Here is a 27,035-nt window from a genome sequence, read left to right on the forward strand (position 1 = left end):
TACGGGTAGATATTTATTGCAGCATCGACAGACCATGAACAGCATGACCATGAAAGTGATCAACAAAAACGAAAGTGTACCTGAGGATAGCATGAGACTCTCAAGCACCAACATGAAACATACATACAGAGAAAAAAAAAACAAAGTATGTATTAGGATCAAACGAATACACATCATGCAGACAAAAATATTGGAACACCTCTTGCAGATGTATGTGCTTTTCCCCCGCCAAAACTGTTCCCACATAATTGTATAGGATCTCTTTGGATGTGGTTGCATGAAATTTCCACTTCACACAAGCAAGGAGACCCAAAAACTGTTCCAGCTCCATGAAGAGATCATTACATGATCTAGACTGGAAGATCTTCTGCCTATACAGCCAGAAAACCTATTGGGATGAATGTGAACACTGATTGCAACCCCCGGCCTCCTCACCTCACTTACATCAGTACCAACATTCTCGTGGCTGAAGGAATCTCACAGAAACCGAGCTTTTTAGAACAGCAAACAGCGACTAAATATGGAATGGGATGCTCAAAAAGCACATAATGATCATCTACTCAGGTGTCCACAAGCTTTTGTCCTTATAGTATACACAAATCAGGCATAACATTATGACCATTGGCCTAATATTGGGTTGGTCCCACTTTTGCTGCTCAAACACTCGTGAGCGTTAACACCATTAACTTCTTCAGCAGTTTGAGCTACAGGACCTCACGCGCCACGACCCTGGTTTAGCACTCGGACCGCTTTTGATAGACCACTGCAGACTGCTTACAATCGCTGCAGTTTTGAATCCTTACACTCGCCCATTTTTCCTGCTTCGAACACGTCAACTTTGAGAACAAAATGTTCGCTTGCTGCCTGAAAAATCCCACCCACAGGTGCCATGATGAAGAGATAATCAGTTGTTCACTTCAACAGTCAGTGGTTATTAAGTTATGCCTGATCGATGTACATCCTATAATGCACCTGTAATGTCCTATAACTACATTCATAAATATTCCATACCCGATATTACAATTGTAATCTAGCAAACGGCTCGGGCATCGCCAGGACCCGACCTGTAGATTGGATGGAACTCCATGGTAGAAAGCTCTTCAAAGATACAGAGGAGAGTAACGGTGAGCGTTCTTGCGACTGATGTATTATGAATGCATTAATTAGGTTCCTGACCTGCAAGCTCCTGAAAATACTTCCATGCTCGTTCCCTGAACGCGAATCGCTTTCGGATGGCTACATTCGGCGCTCGTTTGTATAATATGCTAATTGTGATCTTTCCAGGACGGGCGTCTGAAATTTACACGCGACCCCAGCTGACGTCGAGCGGCAGCTACAGGGGAAATGCGTGAACCCCTGCTGATCGCGGCTATGTTTTCTGTGTTTCTGTGTCTACTCTGCGTCAAAGCGGACGATCGGAAAATAACATCTGGCGACGTGTACGCATATATAACGTTCATCACAGTGGCTGGATTGTGTTTTGAAATGTTCAACATGTAAACTTTTAGCAAGGGCTTTTCATCACACTCTTCATTTCCCTGGATGAGGAGAACAGAAGAGTACACACACACACACACACACACACACACACACACACACACACACTTAAAAGCTACATGAATAGATTGTCACATACACCAAGGAGGAGAATATGGTTTTATATGAGTTTGTTGATTGATAGCAGGGAAATCTAGAGGTGTGTGTGTGTGTGTGTGTGTGTGTGTGTGTGTGGTTTACCCTGTAAAACAGTCCTATAAAACCCATCAAACAACAAGAAAATAGAGGACCAAAAACTTCCCTCAGCAGAATAAGAAACCTTCCCCACACACTCACTACACCATAGCACAGGCCCCGTCCCAAATACCACTAACGAATTAAGGTTTAGTCAACTACTTCAACTACTGAGCTGGCTTTCTAGGGAACTTTATATCCTTAGACACCAGAGTCCCAAATCCTCTGCAGGCTCTAAATGGGAAGTATCTTTAATAGGTGCAGTACATCGGATGTAATCGATGTATGTCTGACTACCGAGGACGAAACAGAAGAATAAGCAATGTTCTACCGTCTATTTCCTACACTCCGATTAGCCCTAAAGACAAGAGAACGTAAACGTCCTGACTTCACACCCTACGTAGCAGACCCTCGATCAGTTAGTGTCCAAGAAAAAAAAGAGCACAAATTCATTCCTGAGGTTCCATACTAGGTATTTAGTGCACTACTTAGGGTCGACGAGCCGTATTAAACACTCCGGTATATCTAAATAGACATAAAGGAATGGGAGTTATTAGTTCTAAACCCTACATCACAGTACAGCCAAAAGGGAGGAGTCGTTTGGGACGGAGCCGAAGCGGCATGCAATACGCGCGGCTGTTTGTTATTTAGAAGAAAGATCGGATACATTATGGAGAGATATATACACACAGATATATATATATAGTAGTGCGTCCGTCTTATACGGTGTTTAAGGCAATTTGTAAATATAAAGCTGTACGTAGGGCTTTTGACTAAACCTCGATTTACATCCAGCTTGTTTTTTTTCCTCATGGAAAAACAAAAAAAAAAACAAAGAACAAACAAAAAAAATGTAGTGTTAAATCTTGACATTGGCTTTCAATTCTTTTCTGAATGATTAAAAGAAAGAAAAAAAGAGGAAGAAAGGCATAAAAAAAGGTAGAAAAAAAGAAAGAAAGAAAGAAAGAAAGAAAGAAACAGACATGGGGGGAATATCAGAGCCACCTATGTGCTTGAGTCCATTTTTATAAAACCAATAAATAAAAGAAAGAAAAAAAAAAGACTAAAAGTATTTTTTATAAGGAAAGAACCACAGGAGGAAAATTATAGATAAATATATACATATAAAATAAAAGACTGATACATGAGAAAATGTGGGTGAAACCCAACCGGATAAAAATGCGTGTGCGCTCACACGCACACACGCACACACGCACACACTCCGTTCATACTCGTGAAAATTATAAAACGGAACATTTCCAGCACTGATTTTTCAGGCTTCAAGATCTCACTTAATCCTTATCACTTCTTCCCTTCCTTTGCTAATGTACTCAGTGTGTAGTAAACACTTGTGTCCAGAAGGGGGCTCCACTTCCTGCTCCATGAGAACGGGAAGCGAGAGAAATGTCTTAATCTTTCTTTCTTCCTGGCCCATCCTCTGTTCTTTTCAGTCGTCGATGGCACGCCAGCTCGATCAGCTCGACCCCGCCCATTACCTTCTGCTGAACCAGGAAGAAGATCAGCACCACCAGGAAGTAGATGCGCACCGGCATCCAGAGCCAGAGTCCCAGAAAGGAAAAGGCGATGAAGGCGCTCCAGTAGCACAGCGACGCGGCTTTGATCAGCGCCACCCTCAGCTCGCTCTTGCAAGGTGGGATGCGGGCGTCGGCTTCGTCGAAGCGTTGCGAGCTGTAAAACGAGCGCAGACGCTCTTCTTTCTCCGCCCAGCGCTCCTGGCACCAAGCCTGAAGGGCACCGGCTTCCTCGGGCAGGGAGGACACTGGGTAGCGTCGCACATGAAAGTGGATCTGGTTTGGGAAGGTTCCGGCCAGCAGGTGGCGCTCTGTCTGAGGGGCGCTGTGAGGGTATGCTACGGTGATGTCGTGCAGAGCGTCCAGATTGTCCGCTGTAAAACACACACAAGACCTGAGGTGAAGCCGTTTGATGTAGAACTGCAAATCTTTGCTCATTTATACTCCGCTATGTAGCTAGATTTATGTAATAAACAAATAAACTAAAACTGGGGAATACTGAAATCTCCCGAATCTGAGAACCTGGTGTTGTTCTTCACTCATTACTAGCTACATCTGAAATCAACTGCCACATCCGAGAAGATTTAATCATTGTTAATTATGTTCTGGCCAGTCGGGCGCTACAAACAAAAGTCTGTGTTTAAGCGTTGCTTGAAAAGGTCTTATTTATACATATATTTTAGAAACCATGACTCTGAATGCTGTGATTGACTGGTCAAAGGTACAATTGCCAATGAGCATGCACAGTTTCTTTTTTTATTTTATTTTTTTTACAGTTTCAGAGAAGAAACATTGCCTATTATCGCTTAAAGAACATTTAGACTTCTAAAACCTTGTTAAAAGGATAAATAAACAAAATAAAAAATAATAAAAAAATCAAGGTTACGTAGTGCTGCAGTACTAAATATATTTTGTAGTATAGTCAGTAAAGGTCAATCTATTTATCGATTTTGCCCATTAATCGGCACCCATAGTTTTTCCGGGTTGCGTGATTTAATGCAAGGCCTCTAGGGGCGAATCACTGATGCCATGTTTTTTAAAAGTGTCTTTTTAATTTTATTCATTTTGGATATAACTGCTTTTATTTATTTAGAGTGTTATTTTCAGTTTAAATGTCTTATTTTCCTCAATATTTATGAATATAATTAATATATATCATTTAGCACATTTTCAAGGATCAATTCAGTTTTTTGTTTTAATTTTTGTAATAAAGTTCCGTACAATTGGACATTGAGTGTTGTTTTTTTTCCCAGTATACATTTTAAAATCTGTCGGTTGATTAATTGGTTATGGTGAAGTACAATCCAACCTAGCTACTGGTATCGGTAAATTCCACTAATTGGTCGACCTCCGATTTTATATAGTAGTACTAAAGGACCGGATATGTAATAAGAACTAGAAAACAAGAGATAGAAAACGAATGAAAATCTCGAAATAACCACAATGAGGGCAAAAGTATTGGAAGACATGACTTTTCCAGTCATATATCATACAGCCCCATTCTTTATCATGCTTACTTTCAGTAGATCATTTTTACATATAACAAAGACCAAGTACTACAACAGAGTTGATCGGCCCCTTTACTGTGGGTGCTTCTATGCTGCGGAACAATTTAAAGGTAAAAGGTGCTTTAGAGGTTGACCAATAGTGAATTTAACCAATACTGATAGATCGATAAATCAACCGATACTGGCAAAAAAAAAATCTAATGAAAGTCTAATTCATATATTATTTAGGACATTTTCATGAATCTTTATATTATATATATAATATAAAATATAAAGATTCATGAAAATGTCCTAAATAATATATGAATTAGACTAATAAATAATGAGGACATGCATTCAAACTGAAACTAAATTTTAACATTCCAAATAAATAAAAACAGTGATTCGCTCTAGAGGCAGATCTCATGCTGTACAACGCAACCTGGAAAAACTATCGATATGGATTTTTGATAGCCGATAGCTCCAGCAATCCAATATCGGTGCCGATGAATAAGCAAAACAGAAGAATCGGTTGGCCTTTAAATTACAGTACAGTAAAATTATTTCTTCACATATCATAGTGAATGTTAGGAAGCTGGGGTCAGAGTGCAGGGTCAGCAATGATCAGACATTGCTCAAGGGCCCAAAAATGCCAACTTGACCTTTAGTAACCCAAAGCCTGAACCACTGAGCTAATCATCTAATCTACATCAGCACCTGACTTTACCAACACCCTTGTAACTAAATGAATTTCACACAACTCCAAAATCGAGGGGAACATCTTTCACGAAGAATGCAGGGTATTAAAACAGCAAATGGAGGCTAAATATAGAATGGGATGTTCAAAAAGAAGATCATTTTATGAGCCATATAGCGTCCCTGTTCCTGTTTAAGAAAAAGTCATCGTTGCCTGATTAATTGTCAGAATATTTATTTATATCTGGGTTTTGCGATTAGCGCTCAGGCTTTTGTATTATCGGCAAGACGCGCAGACTTTAATATCCGTTTGCCGTCTGATAGCATCAAACCCTCCACGGCGTCTCGCCTGGTGAGTCAGCCTCGTCCCTGAAGATGCGCTCCTCGGAATATCATTCTAACGTTCTTAGTTGCAGCTCGCCAAAAAAAGCACCAACGCTTATCATGGTTTATTTCTGGCAAGGTGCCCGAGTGTAACTAGCTTTATATATAGCACTTTTAAATCCCCTGCAACACACACAAACTTTGGGCTGCTTACAGGAGTGACGCCTGCCAGAATTAAAGCATGGCCAATGTGTTTATTGGACAACATGCCCGGACAGCCACACACAGCCACACAGCCACACACACACACACACACACACACACACACACACACACACACACACACACACACACACACACATTACTGGAATAGGATCTCTTGGCTGTAACGTCATAGAGTTTGACACCTGTTTAATGGTGCATTAGTATCATTCACACAGCTGTATGGCTGCCAGGTTTACTGCATTGCAGTGTGCGTGCGCGCGCATGTGTGTGTGTGTGTGTGTGTGTGTGTGTAAAATGCCTTTGCTCTACAATTAACGCTACCTGGAATATCAGAGTGTTCTAAGGAAAGCAGAAACAGTTCTATCTAGTTATTAAAGACAGAGAGGACAGGGATCAAATGGCAGCTGTGCGGGACTTTATGACAGACAAAAAAAAAAAACACATAGAACCGAATTATGGTCTGGAATGATATTTAAAAAATGCTGGAAAAACACATAAATGTGCAAATTTCAAGACATTCAATACAATTCGATACGTTTATCTCATTTATACACCTGAGCAGGATTAGGGGCCTTACTCTTAAGGGCCCAAGAGCAGCAGCTTGGTGCTGCTGGGATTTGAACAGTCCCAAGCCCGGATAAATGGGGAGGGTTGCGTTAGGAAGGGCATCCGGCGATAAACTTGTGACAAATCAAATAATCGGATCACGAATCAGAATTTCATACCGGATCGTTCGAGGCCCAGGTTACCAGCGACCGCCACAGGTATCGTTAGCCAACAGGCTACTGGTGGAAATTGTGCTACTGTTGGCCGAAGGAGGAGAAGGAGAGGGGGAAGATGTCTTCAGATACAGCGGAGAAAGGAGAAGTGTAGGTTCGAGTTGGTACTATAAATGTTGGTGCTATGACTGGTAAAGGGGGCGAGATAGCTGATATGATGGAGAGGAGAAAGGTGGATATGTTGTGTGTTCAGGAGACCAAGTGGAAAGAGAGTAAGGCCAGGAACATTGGAGATGGGTTTAAACTGTTCTATAATGGTGTGGATGGAAAAAGAAATGGTGTAGGGGTGATTCTGAAGGAAGAGTACAGTAAGAGTGCAGTGGAGGTGGAGAGTGTTTCTGATGGGGTGATGAACGTGAAGCTGAAAGTTGAAGGGGTGATGATAAATGTCATCAGTGCCTATGCTCCACAAGTCAGCTGTGAGATAGAGGAGAAGGAAAATTCTAGAGTGAGTTAGATGAAGTGGTGAAGAGTGAACCTGGGAATGAATGATTGGTGATTGGAGCAGACTTGAATGGGCATGTAGGTGAAGGAAACAGAGGTGATGAGGAGGTGATGGGTAGGTATGGCCTTAAGGAGAGGAATGTGGAAGGGCAGATGGTGGTAGATTTTGCTAAAAGGATGAAAATGGCAGTGGTGAACACATTTTAAGAAGAAGGAGGATCATAGGGTGACGTATAAGAGTGGAGGAAGGTGCACACAGGTGGACTATGTTCTATGTAGGAGATGCAACCTGAAGGAGATTGGAGACTGTAAGGTGTAGCCAGACAGCATAGAATGGTGGTCTGTAGGATGGTTTTTGAGGTGAAGAAGAGGAGGAGAGTGAAGACTGAAAGAAGTATTAGATGGTGGAAACTGAAGGAGGAAGACTGTAGTGATAGATTCAGGGAAGAGGTCAGACAGGGGAGAATTGCGAGAGAAAAGGGAAATGAAAGTCAGTGGGAGTAATACAGAGTTCATGTGTGTGAATGAGAGAGATGGCAGTGAAGAGGTAAAGTTGCCAGGAGAAGAGGTGGTGAAGGTGGAGGAGTCGTAGTACCTGGGGTCAACAGGGCAAAGTACTGGAGAGTGTGTTAGAGAAGTGAAGAAAAGAGTGCAGGCAGGGTGGAGTGTGTGGAGGAGAGTGTCAGGAGTGATTTGTGATAAGGGTATCTGCAAGAGTGAAAGGGAAAGTTTATAGGACTGTGGTCTCACCCCTAATGGGAGCAGCCAAAAGAAGAAGTTGTCATACAGCATAAAAAAGCATGGTGTGTGCGTATTTCCAGGACCAGCAGGAATCAGGTGGAGAAAACTGATCATTAGCAGAGTGTTTAGCTACATGGTAACGCTGGAGTCATGGCAATGTCGCATCTGCATTTTTTTTTTTGGCTCCATCCTTTAATCCTATTACACTGAGGAATTAGTCTGTGAACTGAGAGCTGGTGATGTGTTGCATTTATAAATGTCCAAAAAATATATATATAAATTATTAATATTGTTTTTCTATTATTATATTTATAAAAAAAATGAAATACTGCAAGGAAAAATAAATAAATGTCAAAAGAATATCTTAGAATATCCATCTAAAATGTATTTACTTACTTTGCTTTTATTGAATTAATTAAATAAATACATTTATTCAATAAAGAAATAAATCAAATGCAAGTAAAAATAAGTCAATAAATAATGCAATTTATATGTATATTGTTTTTTATGTATATGTTACCAGTTTATAGTATAATAAATTGCAATTACATTATTTTTTAACTACAATAAATCTTAAAATAAATACAATAATTAGAAAATTTAAAACAGAAGATAATCAGTTTCCCCATAAACAATCGATAAAAAACAAAATAATTAAAATCCCTTTTCAAAAACTGAATTTAGCCAGTACTCCAAAACCCCGCGGCTTAAACAATGAAGCGGCTAATTTATGGATTTTTCCTGGGTTTTTCCCGGGTTCACAAGCTTCAAGCCAAAAACCTGAGCCCTGTAACATTAGACCAATCAAATTGCCGAACGGGTTCAGGTGAACCAATGAAGTTCTTTTTTTAAATCAGACGCGCTCCCACTGAATCGGGCTGCACCACATCATAAATATGGATGAGGTTCCTCTGACGTTTGACCTGCCGCTCACTCGGACTGTCAATAGGAAATGCGAATCATTCGTCACGCTGAAAACAACCGGGCATGAAAACACACTTCACCTGTGTTCTGAGCTGCACGGCATCGGGAGAAAAGCTTCACCGATGGTGATTTTTAAACTCACGACGATGCCAAAAGAAAAACCCTCGAGAGAATTTGATGTGAAAGGAAGGAGGAAGACAGTGAACAATGACTCTTGGTAGGCTACTGTTTAGATACAAGCCGTGTAACAGACATTGTCTTTCGTTAAAGCCTGTGTAAAGTTCATTAGTTTCAATGTAGACACCTGCGGCTTATAGACAGGTGCAGCGTATTTATGCTCAAAATAAAAATCTTTGTAAAATTGGGTGCGCTTAATAGTCCGGAAATTGCGGTGAATTGTAGTCAGTAATTTTGAAAGTACTGAAAATTTGCTAGTAATAAAAGTAGAAGTAAAATAGCTGTGCAAACTAAAGTGAAGAAAATAAGACTATAGTATTGAGGGATTACAATTTTTGAGTACCAAAATATAGAAAATTAGTCGGTAGTTCTGAAGTACTGATATTGGATAAGGACAAAGTCAGTAGTAAGGAATAGTGTTTTGTACTGAAATATAAACATGAAATAATAAAAAAAAATCACCCAGCACAACTTTAAGTACTGAAAGTTACTTAAGCACTCTGGTCCTTAGTAATGAAATATCAGCTGTTAGTACTGTGGAGATGAGGCCCATGCTGACCTTTGCGCAGCTGTTCCACGATGAAGGTGAATCCGGTGGTGCGTGGGTGCAGAACGTACTGGTACTTTGGCAGGCCGTTCTTCTCAGCATACTCGTCACTCCTTGCACGAGTGTTCTCTAGACAACGCAAAGAAATGTTTAGATCAAGCCGTACTTCAACGAATGCCTTTTTTCAAATGCCGGTCAATCAACAATCAGTGCTTGAAGGTGTTACTTAGAAAGTTTACTTGTGCAAAAAGGAAAGGAGGGAGTCACGACAGTGTGAATGACTTTGAACACCGAGGTCATTGTCTTTCTTGTTCGTTAGCATCCTGGGGTCATGTGGGTTTTACTGTTGCATCATAACTTTCGGGTATTAAAGGTTTAATGTTTTAATCCGTTCGTCAAACACCACCTGAGAGAGCTCTAGTGATATTGCCTTACATAGCCATCGGCTGACTGAGGTCACTGAGGTTCAGGCTCTGACACACACACACACACACACACACACACACACACACACACACACACACACACACACACACACACGCAAACTTTACCAGAAATTAGATCAGGCCTTTCCGATCTCACTTTGGGCTCCTACAGAGAGGATTACGTGCATCATTCCTCCAGGTTACAAAGAGACAAAGAGAGACAGACACACTTAAGTCCACTAAAATGAAGATGTCACTGTTGGACACGGCTCAAAACCTCTTTCAAAGCCAGGCCTAAAAATAGGATCGAACAGACTCATGAACTCACAGTTCACACTCAGCTTGTTTATGCTCAGACCTTGTCTACCTGCAGACTGAACTATATGTAACTCCAAACAGACATCAAAAATCTCGAACTTGGACTCGTCAGACAAAAAGACAGTTTTCCACTGATCTTCTGTGCATTCTTTGCATTTCCTGGCACAAGAATCTCGCTTCTGCTTGTTGTTCTTCCGAAAGATTGGTTTCTTTGCCACAATTCGACAATGACGGACTGACTTACCTTTGAACAGTGGACGCTTAAAATATGTCTGCCACTTGAACTCCGACAAGCATTTATGTGGGCTTTAATCTAAGGTGATGTTAATCGGCCTTTTCTAAGGCTGGTAATTCTAATAAACTTATCTTCTGCAGCAGAGGAAGCTCTTGGTGTTCTTTTCCTGGGACAGTCGTCATAAAAGCCCGTTTCATCATAGCGTTTGATGGTTTTGGTTACTGCTTAATTTCTTGCCATAATCTGGATCTGTACAATAGTTACAGAAGCACTAATAGGGGTATTGATTATGTACCCACCCTTTCTATTCACAAGACAACTGCTGGTCTGAAGTACATTAAGAAGGCAGGAAATGTCACAAATAAATTAAAAACCTGTGAACTAAAAACCATTCCACATGAGTACCTTGTGAATCTGATGAGAGAATGCCATGAGTTTGCCAAGCTGTCATTAAAGCTAAATGCAGCTACTTTGGGCAATCGGAAAAATAAAACATTCTGGTTTATTTAACATGTTGCTTCATAGTTTGGATGGCATTAGCACCATAACGAACCAGTGGCTGTGGTTTCATTTATATGGGTTCTCAATGTCGTCTGATTTTTAATAAGGCCTTATAGATTTCTGTGATTGCGTGCGTGTGCGTGTGCATGTGCGTCTCACCGGTGAGGTCAGTGCCTTCAGGGAAAAGCAGGAGCTGCAGCGGTTGCCTGATATCACAGAAGTACTCCAGCATATTGGTCATGTGATTCTGATCCTCCTCCCACTTGCGATGGATGAAGATGAACGAGGCCACCTGCATCGCCCAGCCTACACGTGCACGTGCGCACATGCACACACACACACACACACACACACACACACACACACACACACACACACACACACACACACACCAGGTAATCAGAAGATACAAATGAGTTGTCAAGTGTCATCAGGCGTGATGTCAATATTACGAGCAATGTGGCTTTGCTAAAATCAATGATAAGCGATATTACCTTTTAACACTCTCTCACACACACACACACACACACACACACACACACACACACACACACACACACACACACACACACACACACCACAGGTGGTCAAGCTACTCAGATTAAAGAGGAGAAATGGGACGTCACAGCATTAATCTTCCCCCGCATCCTCAGACACAAAAACAGTGATGGGAGGAAGGACGCCCGGACGAGAGCCAAGGACAAAAAATGGACGGCCTGTCACTTTAAAAGCACGTCACTTATTGATGTCTCGTATCGTCTGTCACTCTGTACAATAGATTTGCCGCTGCACGTTACACAACATGGTCATTACGCGAGAGTCGACGTCTAAATATGACTGCAAGTGCACGTGATATGCGTATGTGCCACTCTATCCTTACTGCTGGGGGTATATATATTGAAACACTTTGACAGTATGCAAGAAAAAAAAGCACTTGCTTTTAAATTACAAATTAAATGACATGACAATAAAATTCGATAAAAAAAAAAAAAAAGGCGCTGAATGGATTTATATCCGTTTATAGTTACTTTAGTGGGCTGGGTAATTAGTTCTCTTACTCATCACTTAAGTTACAGTGTCTATATTAAAGTGTCCAAACTGTTCCCCAAGCGCGTTCTCGCGGCGTGACGTATCGCAACACTACGGAGGCCAAAGCGCGTCCTGAGAGTCCCATAGAATACGGCTTAACATGGCAGAGGTAGAGCTGTAACTTCCTGGAGACCGAAAAGAAAATGAACGCCTGGTTTTTAGTCACAAATGGACTTTTTTCTGCACTACTGAAGCCCTTGTGTCAGAAGTCAGAATGCACTCAAGTAAATTGATGAATTGCGGTCCGTCTGGTCGTGTTCCATTGTGTTGAATCAAATCGAAACGCACTGCATCGTAACAGCGGTGAAGCGTATCGCATCGGTAGCTGCTTTATACGTATCTTTAATGTACCGTATCATTGCGTATCCATCGAGATGCGAATCACATCGGCCTCAGTTATGGAGATTAAGCTTGAAATAAAAACATTTATATTGAATGGATTCGTCATAAACATATGGGTTCAAGATGGCTCCAAACATAATCTCATTTTCATTTTCAACAAGCGTGTGTGTGTGTGTGTGTGTGCGTGCGTGCATGCGTGTATGGAAGCTCACTAACCGAAACCAGGCACGGCTTTGAGCCCTGCTTTGAGGCAGATCTTCTCCAGACGGAGGTAGCTGTGCCGCAGCAGGCAGCACCAGAGGAACATCCAGTCCAGACGCGTGCGGTGGTTCATGATGATCACGCTGCGCTCGCCGGGAACGAACCCGTCGCCCGTGATGATCACCTTTACCCCGAACACCAGCTCCAACAGAGCCTTGGGTACGGAAGAATAGGAAATAAAGAAATAATATAAGAGTGTGCAAAGTGGTTGGGGTTTGTTATTTCGCCATAAAATCAGCAGGAAAACGCAATACACTCATTGGACTCGCCCGGCGACTGGAATGCACGTAACTTGAGATTTCATCGTAAACTAATTCATAATGGTTATGCAGATACCATATACGAGATATACACTATATTGTCAAAATTATTGGGTCACCTGGTCAAACGTATGCTATGTGCTTTTTGAGCACTGCATTCCACATTTAGTCCCAATTTGCTCTTATAATTCCCTCCACTCTTCTGGGAAGATGTTCCACTAAATTATGGAGTGTGCTTAAGGATATTTGTGTTCATCAGGGACAAGGATATTAAGAAAGGCAGGTACTGATATATGTGAGGAGACCTGGGGTGCAGTCAGCATTCAAAATCATCCCAAAGGTGTTCACTACTGATAAGATCAGAGCTTTACAGCAGGCCACTTAAGATCTTCCTCTACAAATCATGTAAAGCAGATCTTCAAGGCTGCCATGCTGGAACAAGTTTGGGTTTCCACATTCAAGTTGATGCAAAATGTTATTAGAGCGCATCTAAAGACGTCCTATAGAATTGAGTGCCTCCAGCTTTGTGGTAACAGTTTGGAAAAGAACCACATTTAGCAGGAAAGGTCAGGTGACCCAATACTTTTGGCAATATAGTGTATACTATATGGTCAAAACATGACTGGACACCCGACTGTGCATCCCATTCAACATTTAGGTTCCATTTCTGTTTTGATTTGTGCTCATTCAACCACAAGAGAGTTTGTAATGTCAGGTACTAAGGGTATAACGGTACACGTGTTCGTACTGAACTGTGGTACGTACCGAAACGTGAATTTTGTGTACCGTTACATCTCTAATCAGGTACTGATGTAGGGTGAGGAGGCCTGCGACATTCTACATCCAAAAACATCCTATACAACTGTGTGCTACAGTGGCAACAGATTGGAGAAGCTTATTCTCCAAAAACATGTTTTCACTCAGACACTTACTGCAGATTTAAACCGGTTTCTCTGGGTAACATTGTATTGACTACACACAGGACGCTCGATTTATGAGTGAAACATGTTACACATTTACGTTTCCACGTGCGGGTGTATTTAAGAAACACCACGATTGGACAAATCGATGCATATTTTTACGGTTAACTCGCTGTTCTGCATCGCTGTGCACTGGAGAATAGTGATGACCTTTGTGAGGCATGTCATGTGCAAGGGAGGGTGCTTGAAGTTTCCTGAACCATGAAATCAAAACAGGAAGTCCTAATCATAAGCAAAAAGAATGTTAAAAATATTTTTTAAATGCTAAGTCGTGTGTGTGTGTGTGTGTGTGTGTGTGTGTGTGTGTGTGTGTGTGTGTGTGTGTGTGTACCACAGGGAGGGTGAGCCAGGTGGCCACGATGCGGTCCGTAAGCCAGCGGTACCAGGCCGGGGACAGCAGCATGACGGGCAGCACCGGACCCAACATGAAGATGCTGCCGAAGAAACTGCCAAGGAAGAGCGTGAGGATGAAATACACACCTCTGATGGACACCGTCGCCATGCTTGGGAGACAGAGAGACACTAGAGATTAGTTTTTCTGTCAGTCAGAAAACACACGCAGACTGGATTATTGACCTCAGACAGAAAAGTGGAGCAGTTGGGATGATGGAGATGGAAAGAACACGCAGCATGTTCATTCGGAAAATCGATTTCGAGGTCAGGCATTACATGGAATTCGGGGAGTGACTGTGCCGATGACTGGAAACCTTTAATAGAGTGGGGGGAATCTATTTAGCCCTGCACCAGCCAAAAACATGCAACCACAACCTTTTGTATTATTATTTTGTTTTTTGTTTTATTATGTATTATTATTATTTAAAAAAATAAATAAAAAAGACTATTTTTAACTTTCAAATAAAATACTTGTTACAAAGCATTAGATAACGATATAATTGGTTAAAAAAACCTTAAATCATTTGTAGAAATTGGACTTGCAAATATTATTTCGGCAAAAACATATAACATATTTATAATAGACAGACAGACAGACAGACAGACAGATCTTTATGATCATAAAACAGTCCACACAGATTTTATGTTATTTAATATCTTTAATTTAGTGTATTTCTTTTTTAAAGGTAAATGTTATTGTGGACAATAATACTTTAGCTACAAACTGGCACCCGAGATATTTTTTCTGACTTTCCTACTTATAATCCTGGCTTTAAATTTAAATGAATACTTCCATTATTTACACTCAGAATGGTTTTAATATCGGTTGCCTGTCATTTCCTGGACCCCTATTTTTGTTCCGTCGTTTTTAGACACATTACTTCTGCTTCTTTTAAAGGCTTCCTGATGCAACTCATTTTTTAATTTTTTAACCACCACACCACCTTTATTCATTCAGACCCAGCCTGTTGGTTAGTGTTGAATCATGACTCAGCATGTGGTTATGGAATCACTTTCCCCATTTTTCCCTACTTCACCAATGGAAAATATGAAATCCAAGAGCGAAGGCTATGATGACTCGACACAAACTGATTACATTCCCGCACTTGGGACTCGGACTCCAAATGTGTTCTCTTGTGCACGCACACACACACACACACACACACACACACACACACACACACACACACACACACACACACACACACACACACACACATCTGAGACCTCTGGACAGTGGGTGGTGGTTTGACAAGTGGAAAGATTGTGTTTTTGTTAGGTCTGCATGAGGTTGAGAGGGAAAAAAAAAAGTTTCCATCATGAGAACAAGAACCGAGCGGGTAGAGTCACAGCTGACTCCGCATTCTCCGACTCAGATTCAGAAGATCCTGGCTGCTTCTGTAATGTGCCACAACTGGGCCATGGCCTTCATCAGTGGGTCATATATATATATATATATATATATATATATATATATATATATATATATATATATATATATATATATATATGACAGTGAGGAAAATAAGTATTTGGACACCTTGCTATTTTGCAAGTTCTCCCACTTAGAAATCATGGAGGGGTCTGAAATTGTCATCGTAGGTGCATGTCCACTGTGAGAGACATAATCTAAAAAAGAAAATCCAGAAATCACAATGTATGATTTTTTTAACTATTTATTTGTATGATACAGCTGCAAATAAGTATTTGAACACCTGAGAAAGTCAATGTTAATATTTGGTACAGTAGCCTTTGTTTGCAATTACAGAGGTCAAATGTTTCCTGTAGTTTTCACCAGGTTTGCACACACTGCAGGAGGATTTTGGCCCACTCCTCCACACAGATCTTCTCTAGATCAGTCAGGTTTCTTGCCTGTCGCTGAGAAAAATGGAGTTTGAGCTCCCTTCAAAGATTCTCTATTGGGTTTAGGTCTGGAGACTGGCTAGGCCATGCCAGAACCTTGATATGCTTCTTACAGAGCCACTCCTTGGTTATCCTGGCTGTGTGCTTGGTCATTGTCATGTTGGAAGACCCAGCCTCGACCCATCTTCAATGCTCTAACTGAGGGAAGGAGGTTGTTCCCCAAAATCTCACAATACATGGCCCTGGTCATCCTCTCCTTAATACAGTGCAGTCGCCCTGTCCCATGTGCAGAAAAACACCCCCAAAGCATGATGCTACCACCCCCATGCTTCACAGTAGGGATGGTGTTCTTGGGATGGTACTCATCATTCTTCTTCCTCCAAACACGTTTAGTGGAATTATGACCCAAAAGTTCTATTTTGGTCTCATCTGACCACATGACTTTCTCCCATGACTCCTCTGGATCATCCAAATGGTCATTGGCAAACTTAAGACGTGCCTGGACATGTCCTGGTTCAAGCAGGGGAACCTTCCGTGCCATGCATGATTTCAAACCATGACGTCTTAGTGTATTACCAACAGTAACCTTGGAAACGGTGGTCCCAGCTCTTTTCAGGTCATTGACCAGCTCCTCCCGTGTAGTTCTGGGCTGATTTCTCACCTTCCTTAGGATCATTGAGACCCCACGAGGTGAGATCTTGCATGGAGCCCCAGTCCGAGGGAGATTGACAGTCATGTTTAGCTTCTTCCATTTTCTAATGATTGCTCCAACAGTGGACCTTTTTTCACCAAGCTGCTTGGCAATTTCCCCGTAGCCCTTTCCAGCCTTGTGGAGGTGTACAATTTTGTCTCTAGTGTCTTTGGACAGCTCTTTGGTCTTGGCCATGTTAGTAGTTGGATTCTTACTGATTGTATGGGGTGGACAGGTGTCTTTATGCAGCTAACGACCTCAAACAGGTGCATCTAATTTAGGATAATAAATGTAGTGGAGGTGGACATTTTAAAGGCAGACTAACAGGTCTTTGAGGGTCAGAATTCTAGCTGATAGACAGGTGTTCAAATACTTATTTGCAGCTGTATTATACAAATAAATAGTTTAAAAATCATATATTGTGATTTCTGGATTTTTTTTTTTTTAGATTTGTCTCTCACAGTGGACATGCACCTACGATGAGAATTTCAGACCCCTCCATGATTTCTAAGTGGGAGAACTTGCAAAATAGCAGGGTGTTCAAATGCTTATTTTCCTCACTATATATATATATATATATATATATATATATATATATATATATATATATATATATATATATATATACACATATACACACATACATACATACACACACACACACACACTCGAGGTGGTATCAAAAACATTAGATTCTGAGTGAAAGTGAGTGAAACTGAGTGACAGACACGTTTAACATGACATACCTTTGACATACGGCGATGGTTCAATGAGTCCTTCGAGGCATTTTTAATGGCCTTCAACAGACTCAAGTCCCAAAAATGTCAAATGTCAACTTGTGCCAGATAATCTTTGGAGAACAATCCGCATGATCTCACTTCTGATCGCACCCTACTCAGATTTGGCTCCTGCGGACTTCGCCCTCTTCCTGAAAACGAGGATCCGGCACAAAGGTCGGCGTTTGTTTTTTGACATTGCGGCGCTCTGGTGCGAATCGCAGAAAGTGTTTGCCATGCTGCAAAAACAAGACTTCCAACACACGTTCCAGAAATGGCAGGAACGCTAAGAGCACCGTATTGCTGGGCAACGGGACTAATTTGAAGGTGATAGTGTGATCACACTGATGCCACTGGAACGTGTGTGGACGTTCAGAGTAGAGGTCGACCGATTCATCGCTTCGGCCTTTTCATGTGCACCGATAGTTGATTGCTGGATCGGTCGGCAAAAATCCATACCTGAATTGAGAACGTGCGAGATTTTCCATTGATCAAAGTAGACAAAGAAACAAAGTTTTTAACACCTGACCATAAGATTGGCTTGTGCTTCTTTTTGAACATCCTGTTCCACATGTAGTCCCCGATTTGCACTTATACTAACCTCCGTTATTCTGGGGAGATGTTCTGCTAGAATTTGGAGTGTGTTTGTGTAGATTTGTGCGAGATTCATTCATCCCCGAGGGTGTTAGTAACATGATGGAGGTGAGGTGAGGAGGCCTGGGGTGCGGTCACCGTTTACACTCATCCCAAAGGTGTTCAATAGGGTTTAGAGCTCTATAGCAGAAGATCTGGATCTTAAAGAGGGTGTTTTTTTCTTTTTTCCAAGCTTTATCTCAATGCCGTATTTATACTAAAGACAGGGTGATAAGATCGCACCGATGAAGTGCTCAATAAAGAAAAATGAGAAAACGTAATGGAAAATAAAAGAGATGATGGTTAGCAAGACATTCGTCGAAAACTTGCAGTGAGGAGTGTCACAGTGGTCAAGAGAGGTCACCGGCATCTGCTGAACGGGAGCGGAAAAAAAATACAATCAGAAGACTTTGTCCCCTTTTTTACCATCCTACACACACACACACACACACACACACACACACACACACACACACACACAGAGTTAATTACTGTCTGTGCTGATGAGGGAGGGCTTGTGGGAGGACTGGAAACTCAGCTTTGTTGATTTTTTTTTCCACCCAGCTGCATGACAATATCTATGGTGTGAATAACCTGCCAGGAGACACACACACACACACACACACACACACACACACACACACACACATCTGCGTCTGTGAAGATTAATGATTAAAGTGCTGTTTCATTCTCTCAGTCACGTACGTGCCTTGTTAAGGGTCATGCATTGGGAAGCGCAGAGAGCGCACAAGTGTCCTTCGGATAAAATGAAGAAGATCCACAGACAATAGATCTCTGACTATATAAAAGCACTAAAGATCCAGACATGTTTTGCACATAAAAACTGCGAGTTGGATCAAAAAAAAAAAATATATATATATATATATATAGGATTAACGGCGTCCTCAATGCTAAGAAATACAGGCAGATACTTCGGACAACGACAGCGCAAACATACAGCCAAAGTCATTAAGAACTATCTTCAGCATAATGAAGAACAAGGCACCCTGGAAACAATCCTTTTTGCGCCAAGAGAGTCTTGATATCAACAATATCGAGTCTGTTTTGGGATTACATGAAGAGTCAGAAGGATTTGAGGTGGTCTTGGTTAGTTCTCCAAGATGTTTGGAACAACCCACCGGCAGAGTTCCTTCAAAAACGGTGTATAAAAAAAAAATATTAAATTTATATAAATATATTAGGGATGTGTCTCTCCCTAAATGAGGCTGATGCAATTCGCATCTCGGTGCATAGCCAATGATACGGCAAATAAAAGATACATATGAGGCGGCTACCGATACGATACGCCCCCGTTATGGTGCAGTGCGCTCTGATTCAAAACAGTGCAATATAATGCAATGGAAAAAAATATGATGCTATGCAAGTCAACATAGTACAGATCGTTCACTTTGATTTCTTTGGTTCAGACAGACAGCAAATCATCCATTTACTTCAACAAAACAAGCAATAAAACCAGATGTTTTGTCTCCAGGAAGATGCAGCTCTACCTCTGCCATGTTAATCTCTATTCACAGCATGTGTATTTGGGTAATGTCCTGGATAATAAATTGTCTAAGTACTTTTTTGGATAAAGCCAAGGGCAGTTTGTTAGATCATTCCCACCTTTCTGGAATGGGGTACCGAACTCCTAGTAGTAAAACAGACATTCATTTATCTCTTCAGCTCTAAAGATTTTAGACTTAAGTTAAATAATATTCTTATATGCTGCAACCAAATTGCCTTCTGGAAACAATTAAAGATGAACTGAACTCATTCTATGTGACTCTCAGGATTCGCCTCGATGTCCGTAGTGTCATGTGCCACATTCCCGTAGCAGCGGTGGTGCTGATAGAGCGCGCTCGAGAAACAGTTCAGCGAAGAGAAAATCAATCTTCATATCAAATATGGGTCACATTATTAAAAAAAAGGACAGCGCATCTACTAATAACTACGTGAATAAATCTATGCAAACACGCTAAAAAAATGTAATTAAATAAATGCATAGTGATACACATGCCAAACTGTTTCACACTTAAAAATTGATGCATCATCCAATTTCAAGCCGAATCCATCATCTTTGATTATGTATGTATACATCATTACAGAAACGAATCATTACACAATGGCGTACCTACATATTCCACACTTTCTCCTTGTTTCTCCTGTCACATGAAGGTTCAACAACCCCTGCTGAACCCTGTCCCCTTTTATTGCGACTATTCGAGCTGCAGTCGTATATATAAAAATAAAAAAATGAAAAGACTGCTCCTGCCCTTCCTCTGAAATCATGACTCATCAAAGATCAGATTAGGCATCATTTATCCTTCCCTTGATTACCATGCGTATGAAAGGACTATGAAATCCAAGAACGATGACTCGGACCAAAACAGATTGCGTTAGCGTACTACGATCTTCGTCCGGGCGTGTGACCTGGTTATCGGAACGAGGCTGCGTGGGATGTCGGGCAACGATGGGCATGCGATTGTGTATACGAAAGGGTTCTAAAGTATACTGGCAGGAGCTTCCTACTAACTATGCACAGAGTAGAAGGCTTGAAGCGTTTTATTCCTTTTGCAGGTCTAGAGAGACAGGCATCACTGATTCAGCTCATGCGTTTTATTTGTTTATAGTTAAATTTAATGTTGTGTTGTCAGTTGTGCAATAGAAGGGAAAAAAGGACAACTCTTTGTCCAGGAGACTCCCTGCCAGGCGGTTTGTTTCTGGAAACAAGAACACTTGGGCATATCAGAACAACTCGCCCACCTCAGCAGGTTTATTTGGCACGCAAGAATGAACAAAGTGGATAGTTCATCAATGTGTGTTACTTTCCTACTAGTCTTTTGTCTCTCTTTTTTTAAGATTAATTATAAAACACACTCTCGTTGGATAAAAGTATTGGGACACCTGACTTCAACAGCCATATGTGGTTCTTCCCCAAACTGTTACCACAAAGCTGGAGACACACAACTGCTCAGGATGTCTTTGGATATGTTTGCATGAATTCCCCTCATTCCTACTGGGAGACCCTAAATCTGTTCCAGCATGAACGTGTTCCAGCATGAACGTGTTCCAGCATGACAATGCCCCTGTGCACAAAGCCAGCTCTGTATAGATAATTTACCTGGGTTGGATTGTAAGATCTCCTGCTATAGAGCTCTGACCTCAACCCTGACTGCACCCTAGGCCTCCTTACCTCACCTTTTTTTCTAAAAACCCTCCACGAACACACTCCAACTCTGGTAGAAGATCTTCCCAGAAGACTGGAGGTTATCATAAGAGCAAATGGTGACTACATGTGGAATGTTTAAAAAGAAGCACATACCAACATTATAATCCAGTGTCCACAAACTTTTGCTCATATACTGTATGATCGCATTCTTCTGAACTAAGTTTTCCAAATAAGTTTTGCCAGTTATGGTGGTCAGGAGGCCCTAATGGACCTCACATAGCACTTTTGAGCTGCTGGGGTAAAAAAAAAAAAAAAAAAAAAAAATATATGTATATATATATATCTCTATCTATTTCCAATATCTTATATACGTACGCATACGCAACATCTGCCTTAAAACCTAATGAATGTCCTTCTGAGACTGACCAGCAGCAGTCTTTTGATTTTCCCTCTCTCTCTCTCTCTCTCTCTCTCTCTCTCTCTCTCTCCCCTCTCCAACCTACACTACCATCACAAATCTGCTGTTTTTTTCCTGGGAATTGAATAAACACGAGGCAAAATGGCATTTACGGCCTCTCTCATCAAACCCTGGGCTCGTTTCGATGATGCACCCCTTCGTACATATAATTGTGAAACTGAAATCAATTCGAGATGATTTTCCACTCTGTTTATGGAGATGGCGGCTCATAAGCTGTAAAAGATATGATCGTAATGAGCAATAAAACACCAGTTAGCCCAAAAAAAAAAAAAAAAACCCAGAGACCTTAGATGCCATGCTGACATGATGTACAGAGTTCACCATGAAGGAAGTAAATGTCACAAAATATAAAAAAAAAGGACTAATCACTAGTCATATACTCACTGGACAGTTTTCTTCAGCCTGAATGGAGCAGGAGCCTGAATTTGAGTTGCAAACCCGTATTTTTTCCGAATGGAAAAACTGATTTATCCCGGGGAATCATTGGAACTCGATTACAGAGTTCGGAAGCCGTTGTTGGTTTGCTCGAAAAAAGCTAATTTCAGGTTTAGAATATCGCTCAATCTCTCACAGTATTTCATAATTTCTATACTAAACAGCTTGTGTATAACTACGGACGTGCCTCTTAATTGAAATTTATTAATAAACATTTAAAAAAAAAACAAGCTGTCAATCATGAGACAAAGAAAAACATATATTGGAAGATCATTTACAATCAGGGCTGCGACAACCGATCGATCAAATCGATAATAAAATTTGTTGTCGATAACGAATGGCGTTATCGATTAGCTGGGTTGCTCAGGTGACGGTAAAATAACAGCCGCCTGTGAAAACGGCCAACAGTACCGGGTCAAACGGCAGAAGGAACAAGTGTGCGTTCCCAGTCATCCAAGGCGTGGGGGCATTTTCTATTAAACGCAACAAAGAAAAACGTACCTGGAAGTTATGCAAAGTGGAGCTTGTGTGGCATAGAAGCACCACAGCGATGCACGTGAAAAGAAAACACACTGGTGTAGAATCTCATCATCTGAAAATTATATAGTTCATTGATGTGCTTTTGTGTAAACTGTTTTTTAACTTCAGGACAGTCGCACTGGATCTGCTCGGTCGTGACTCGCGAGCGACATGGTGATGGATTCGATTAAAACCGTGTAAACAAACGCTAAATCCAAAAGCAGCAAATAACAGCAGCAGTAAACGATTACATTTCTTCACATTTTTTAATCGCTGTAGTGGTCTTCAGCGAACGTTTAAGTATTTGTATGACGCATAATTTTTCCCCTTTTTTTCCCCCCATTCAAGTTTGTTAGCGTGTTGCGTTTCTCCGTTCCGTTCTCTTCTTATAGCGTTTGTCTGCTACGACAGTAACTTTTGTTTTTAAAACGTGATTTGCTGCGGCTTTACCGCGCTCAAAAACGATCGTGTATTTAATTTATGCACATATTTAATTACTATACAACATTTAATTAGTGATATATTCTAGATGCTTCACAAATTAACTAAATGTCTGCGTATTCTTTTTAACATAAATTGTCCAAATATTGTATTATATTTCATACAGAGATTTTTGAGCGTGGTTTTCAACTTGCCCTCTGAAAATACTATAGAAATGTTTAATAACACTCACTTCTTCACCTTGCATACGCAAATACTGTTTTTTGTTACAAAAAAAAACAACAGCATGAATTACCCCCCATGTCCTCCTCAACAAGCAGCTACTATAAACTTTAAAATGTCTACATTAAATATAGTTACACTCAATTTGTGGTTTTTGCATTTTTTTAATAATCTGAATTAAGGTTTTATATAGATATAATATGCAAAACATTTAATAATAAATATATATATATGTGTACACGTTTTATCTGATTAATCAGCCGATTAAAAGATTATTAAAATAATTGTGTTTTTTGTTGGTTTTTTTTACATTCTCAAACTTGCTTTGTAGATCTTGCACAACAAGTACGTCACTATAAATGGATAAAAACATATCAGGCATCGATCTTTGTTGAAATAAAGGAAGAACTTGTATTATAATAAAAACACTTCAGGGTTTGTGCTATTGATGTTGGGGTGATAACACCATTGCTGATTATTTTCCTAAAACAACATACCATCCTTTTTCTTTTTTTTTCTTTTTTATAATGCTTTCTCGATTCCTGTCCCATAAAAAAAATAGCCAAAAAGACTAAACTTTTGGCGATGCCGATACTGTAAAGTAATCGCCACAGCACATCGCATGCAGTGTTCACAGGAATGGAAATATATACGCTCCTAAAACCGGATTATTTATTTAGTTCCTGGTGTACAAGGGGCAGGAAGTAAGCATGAAAACATTTTTCCTATAAAGTGGCTGATCCCATCTCATGATGAGATCGAGTATGTGCTTTTTATCTGTGCCATGCAGGTGCCATCAGAGTATCATAAGCACTGACCGTGGCTGCTTTTTGTTATTTTTGCACCCTCATCAAGTCTTTGAACAGGAAGCATCAACAAGACATGGCGTTCATCTCCCCATTTTTTACTTCTGCACTCTCTTTTTGTGCTGTTATGGATATATTGAGGGCTGCAACCAACTATTATTTTGATAATCGGTTAATCGGGTAATAAAAATAAAATAAATCAATGATTAATTAGGTGACTGTTTTTTTTCTTTTGATTAAGCGGTTGATCTGACTCCTAATTATTGTATTTTTTTAAGAAACTAAACCTTTTTTTTATTATTAGATGTTTTGCCTATTATAACTACATAAAACCCTAATTCGGAGTATTGATGTATAAAACTTCTAAGTGTAATAGCTGCTACTTGAGGAGTGCATGGGGGATTTCTCCTTGAACAAATTCTCTCAGGCTGGATTGTTTCTTTAAAAAAAATAATAAATAAATAAATAAAAATTACACAAACAATAAAAACCAGCATTTGAGTAGGCGAGGTAAAGCAGTTTGTGTAAATCAACATTTGTATTGTTTTAATGATAATTACAGATGGCAAGTTGAAAGCCATGCTTTTAAAAAAATTATATAAAATGTAATACAACACATTTTGTTCAGTTGTGAAGAGATGAGGGTTTTATCTAGTTATAATAAGCAACAAACTTTTTTTTTTTAATCCAGTTATTCTGAAAAAAAAATAAATCAACCGATTAATTAATTTTTAAAATATCATTAGTTGCAACCTGAATATAATTAATTATATATATATATATATATATATATATATATATATATATATATATATATATATATATATATATCACAGAGGATGTTTAAATATGTCTGGCACTTGAAAGAGAAGCAGTTTTGAGGCTGGTAATTCATCTGCAGCAGAGGTAGCTCTTGGTCTTCCTTGCTTTTGGAGACTGCACTTGGGGATACATTTAAAGTTCTTCAGGTTTTTTATGTTAAAGTAATAAAGAACTGTCTTTTCTCTTTACTTAACTGAGTGTGTTTTGCCATAATATGGATTTGTACAGTAGTTGTGGTGGCACTAATGATGCTGTTGACTCTGAACTCTTGACCAGGCAAAATGTGAATGAAACCCAGGTGACTACCTCGTGAATCTGATCAGAGAATGATATGAATTTGCCAAGCTGTCAAAGATAGCTGCTTTGAACACTCTAAAATGTAAAGCATATAATGGGTTTGATTGTTTGTTTGTTTACTACAATAGTTTTTCTTTCCTAGTTTGATAGCTTGGATGTATGAATGTACAATGTTGAAAATAATAAAAAAGGAAAAAGCTCTGAAAAAAGAAAGTGTATCCAAACTTTTGACTGCCATTGTAATTAATATATATGTATACAAAACCTTGATATTAAAAAGTTCATATTCTCATTCATCTGCATTAACAATGTGGTCGTACAATCTCATTTGGTTTCATTACGTGTCCCAAATGACACCATAGTGCCTTCATAGGAGTCATGCATTAGTAGTAACCTACTGCCTTCTCCACCCTATCTAGTGCACTATATTACCCAGAAAGAGCTATTTGAAATTAAGCCTGGATGTAGTCTTAGCTCGTTGGTTAGATTCACGTACATTTCCTATTACATAACGTATAGTTCATTCAGCTGAAATACATAATTTATTTGTGTTTATTTTAAATCCTTGCAAACTTATTTTAATAATGTTATGTATTTTAGGGTTAGCACGGGCTAAGTAGCAAGGAGGCTGTTGTAGTAAAGCTATTAACAGAGCAAGTTAGCTCAGGGTATGTGCATAACTTTAAAAATGTTTTTTCGACATGTTCCATAGAGAAAAATAAACGTTTGAAACTTACCCCAATCTTGTGTTTGTTTTTTTTTTTTGCTTCCGGTTTGATGGCAATAACGGAAGCGAAGGATGTTGTTAGCTGCTTAGCTAGGTGGCTAACAGCATAGCATCCAGCATAACGTCCACAACTGTTGTTCACAAATATGTTACGCACAGAATAAACATTCAGGAGCCAAAATGTATAAACTATAACATGGCGTGTCTTTACGGCATTTGCCTATTGATTAATTAATAAAACTCAAAATGTAGCATCAAGCTAGCGAGTCGCCGTTTAGCTAGGTAGCTAGCGCAATGGCGTGAGACGGATAAGAAGCGAATCAAGACATCTTTACTTTAGCTGAACTGCCAATTCTTCCACCCCGAGGAAAGCCACAGCGTTTTGAGATCTAAAAGGGATGCAAATGTCGAAGATGTTCAGCTTGTGGTGGCCGCCATGATCTTTATCTCCTTAGTAAACATGCATGTAGTCAGTAGGGGCCGCCGTTTGGTTGCTAGTCAGCTCCAAAACTACTGGCACCCTTTACTTCTTTCAAAAGAACGGGCATGAGTTCAGGTACAAGTTTACACTAGACACAGAAATGACCACGTCTTTAAGGGCTTCCAGCATTATGAATGGGACGAGCGTTCCATTATTCTCTCCATCCATTCATTCATTTTTCATTCATCCTTCCGTTCATTTTGCGTTTACTCATACCTTCATTTAACATTCCATCTGTTCATTCATTTACCCATCCTTTTTTCA

The 27,035-nt window shown here is 40.1% G+C and overlaps 1 protein-coding gene across 3 annotated transcripts; it reads right to left on the bottom strand.

The window, feature by feature from the left end:
• lclat1 (lysocardiolipin acyltransferase 1) lies at positions 1-27,035 on the bottom strand. 3 transcript variants are annotated; one of them, XM_046873454.1, is made up of 7 exons: positions 26,626-27,035; positions 26,301-26,421; positions 14,350-14,521; positions 12,734-12,932; positions 11,246-11,392; positions 9,620-9,736; positions 1-3,637 (listed from the first exon to the last, which is right to left on the bottom strand). In XM_046873454.1, the coding sequence occupies exons 3-7, from the start codon at positions 14,518-14,520 to the stop codon at positions 3,141-3,143; spliced, it is 1,131 nt and encodes a 376-aa protein (XP_046729410.1). In that variant the 5' UTR covers position 14,521; positions 26,301-26,421; positions 26,626-27,035; the 3' UTR covers positions 1-3,140. The 3 variants fall into 3 exon arrangements, with proteins under 3 accessions (XP_046729410.1, XP_046729401.1, XP_046729419.1); XM_046873445.1 differs by having other exon boundaries at positions 26,301-27,035; XM_046873463.1 differs by lacking the exons at positions 26,301-26,421; positions 26,626-27,035 and adding an exon at positions 17,712-18,355.

The sequence above is a fragment of the Silurus meridionalis genome, chromosome 2, assembly GCF_014805685.1.
Source record: "Silurus meridionalis isolate SWU-2019-XX chromosome 2, ASM1480568v1, whole genome shotgun sequence".
NCBI classification, from domain to species: domain Eukaryota; kingdom Metazoa; phylum Chordata; class Actinopteri; order Siluriformes; family Siluridae; genus Silurus; species Silurus meridionalis.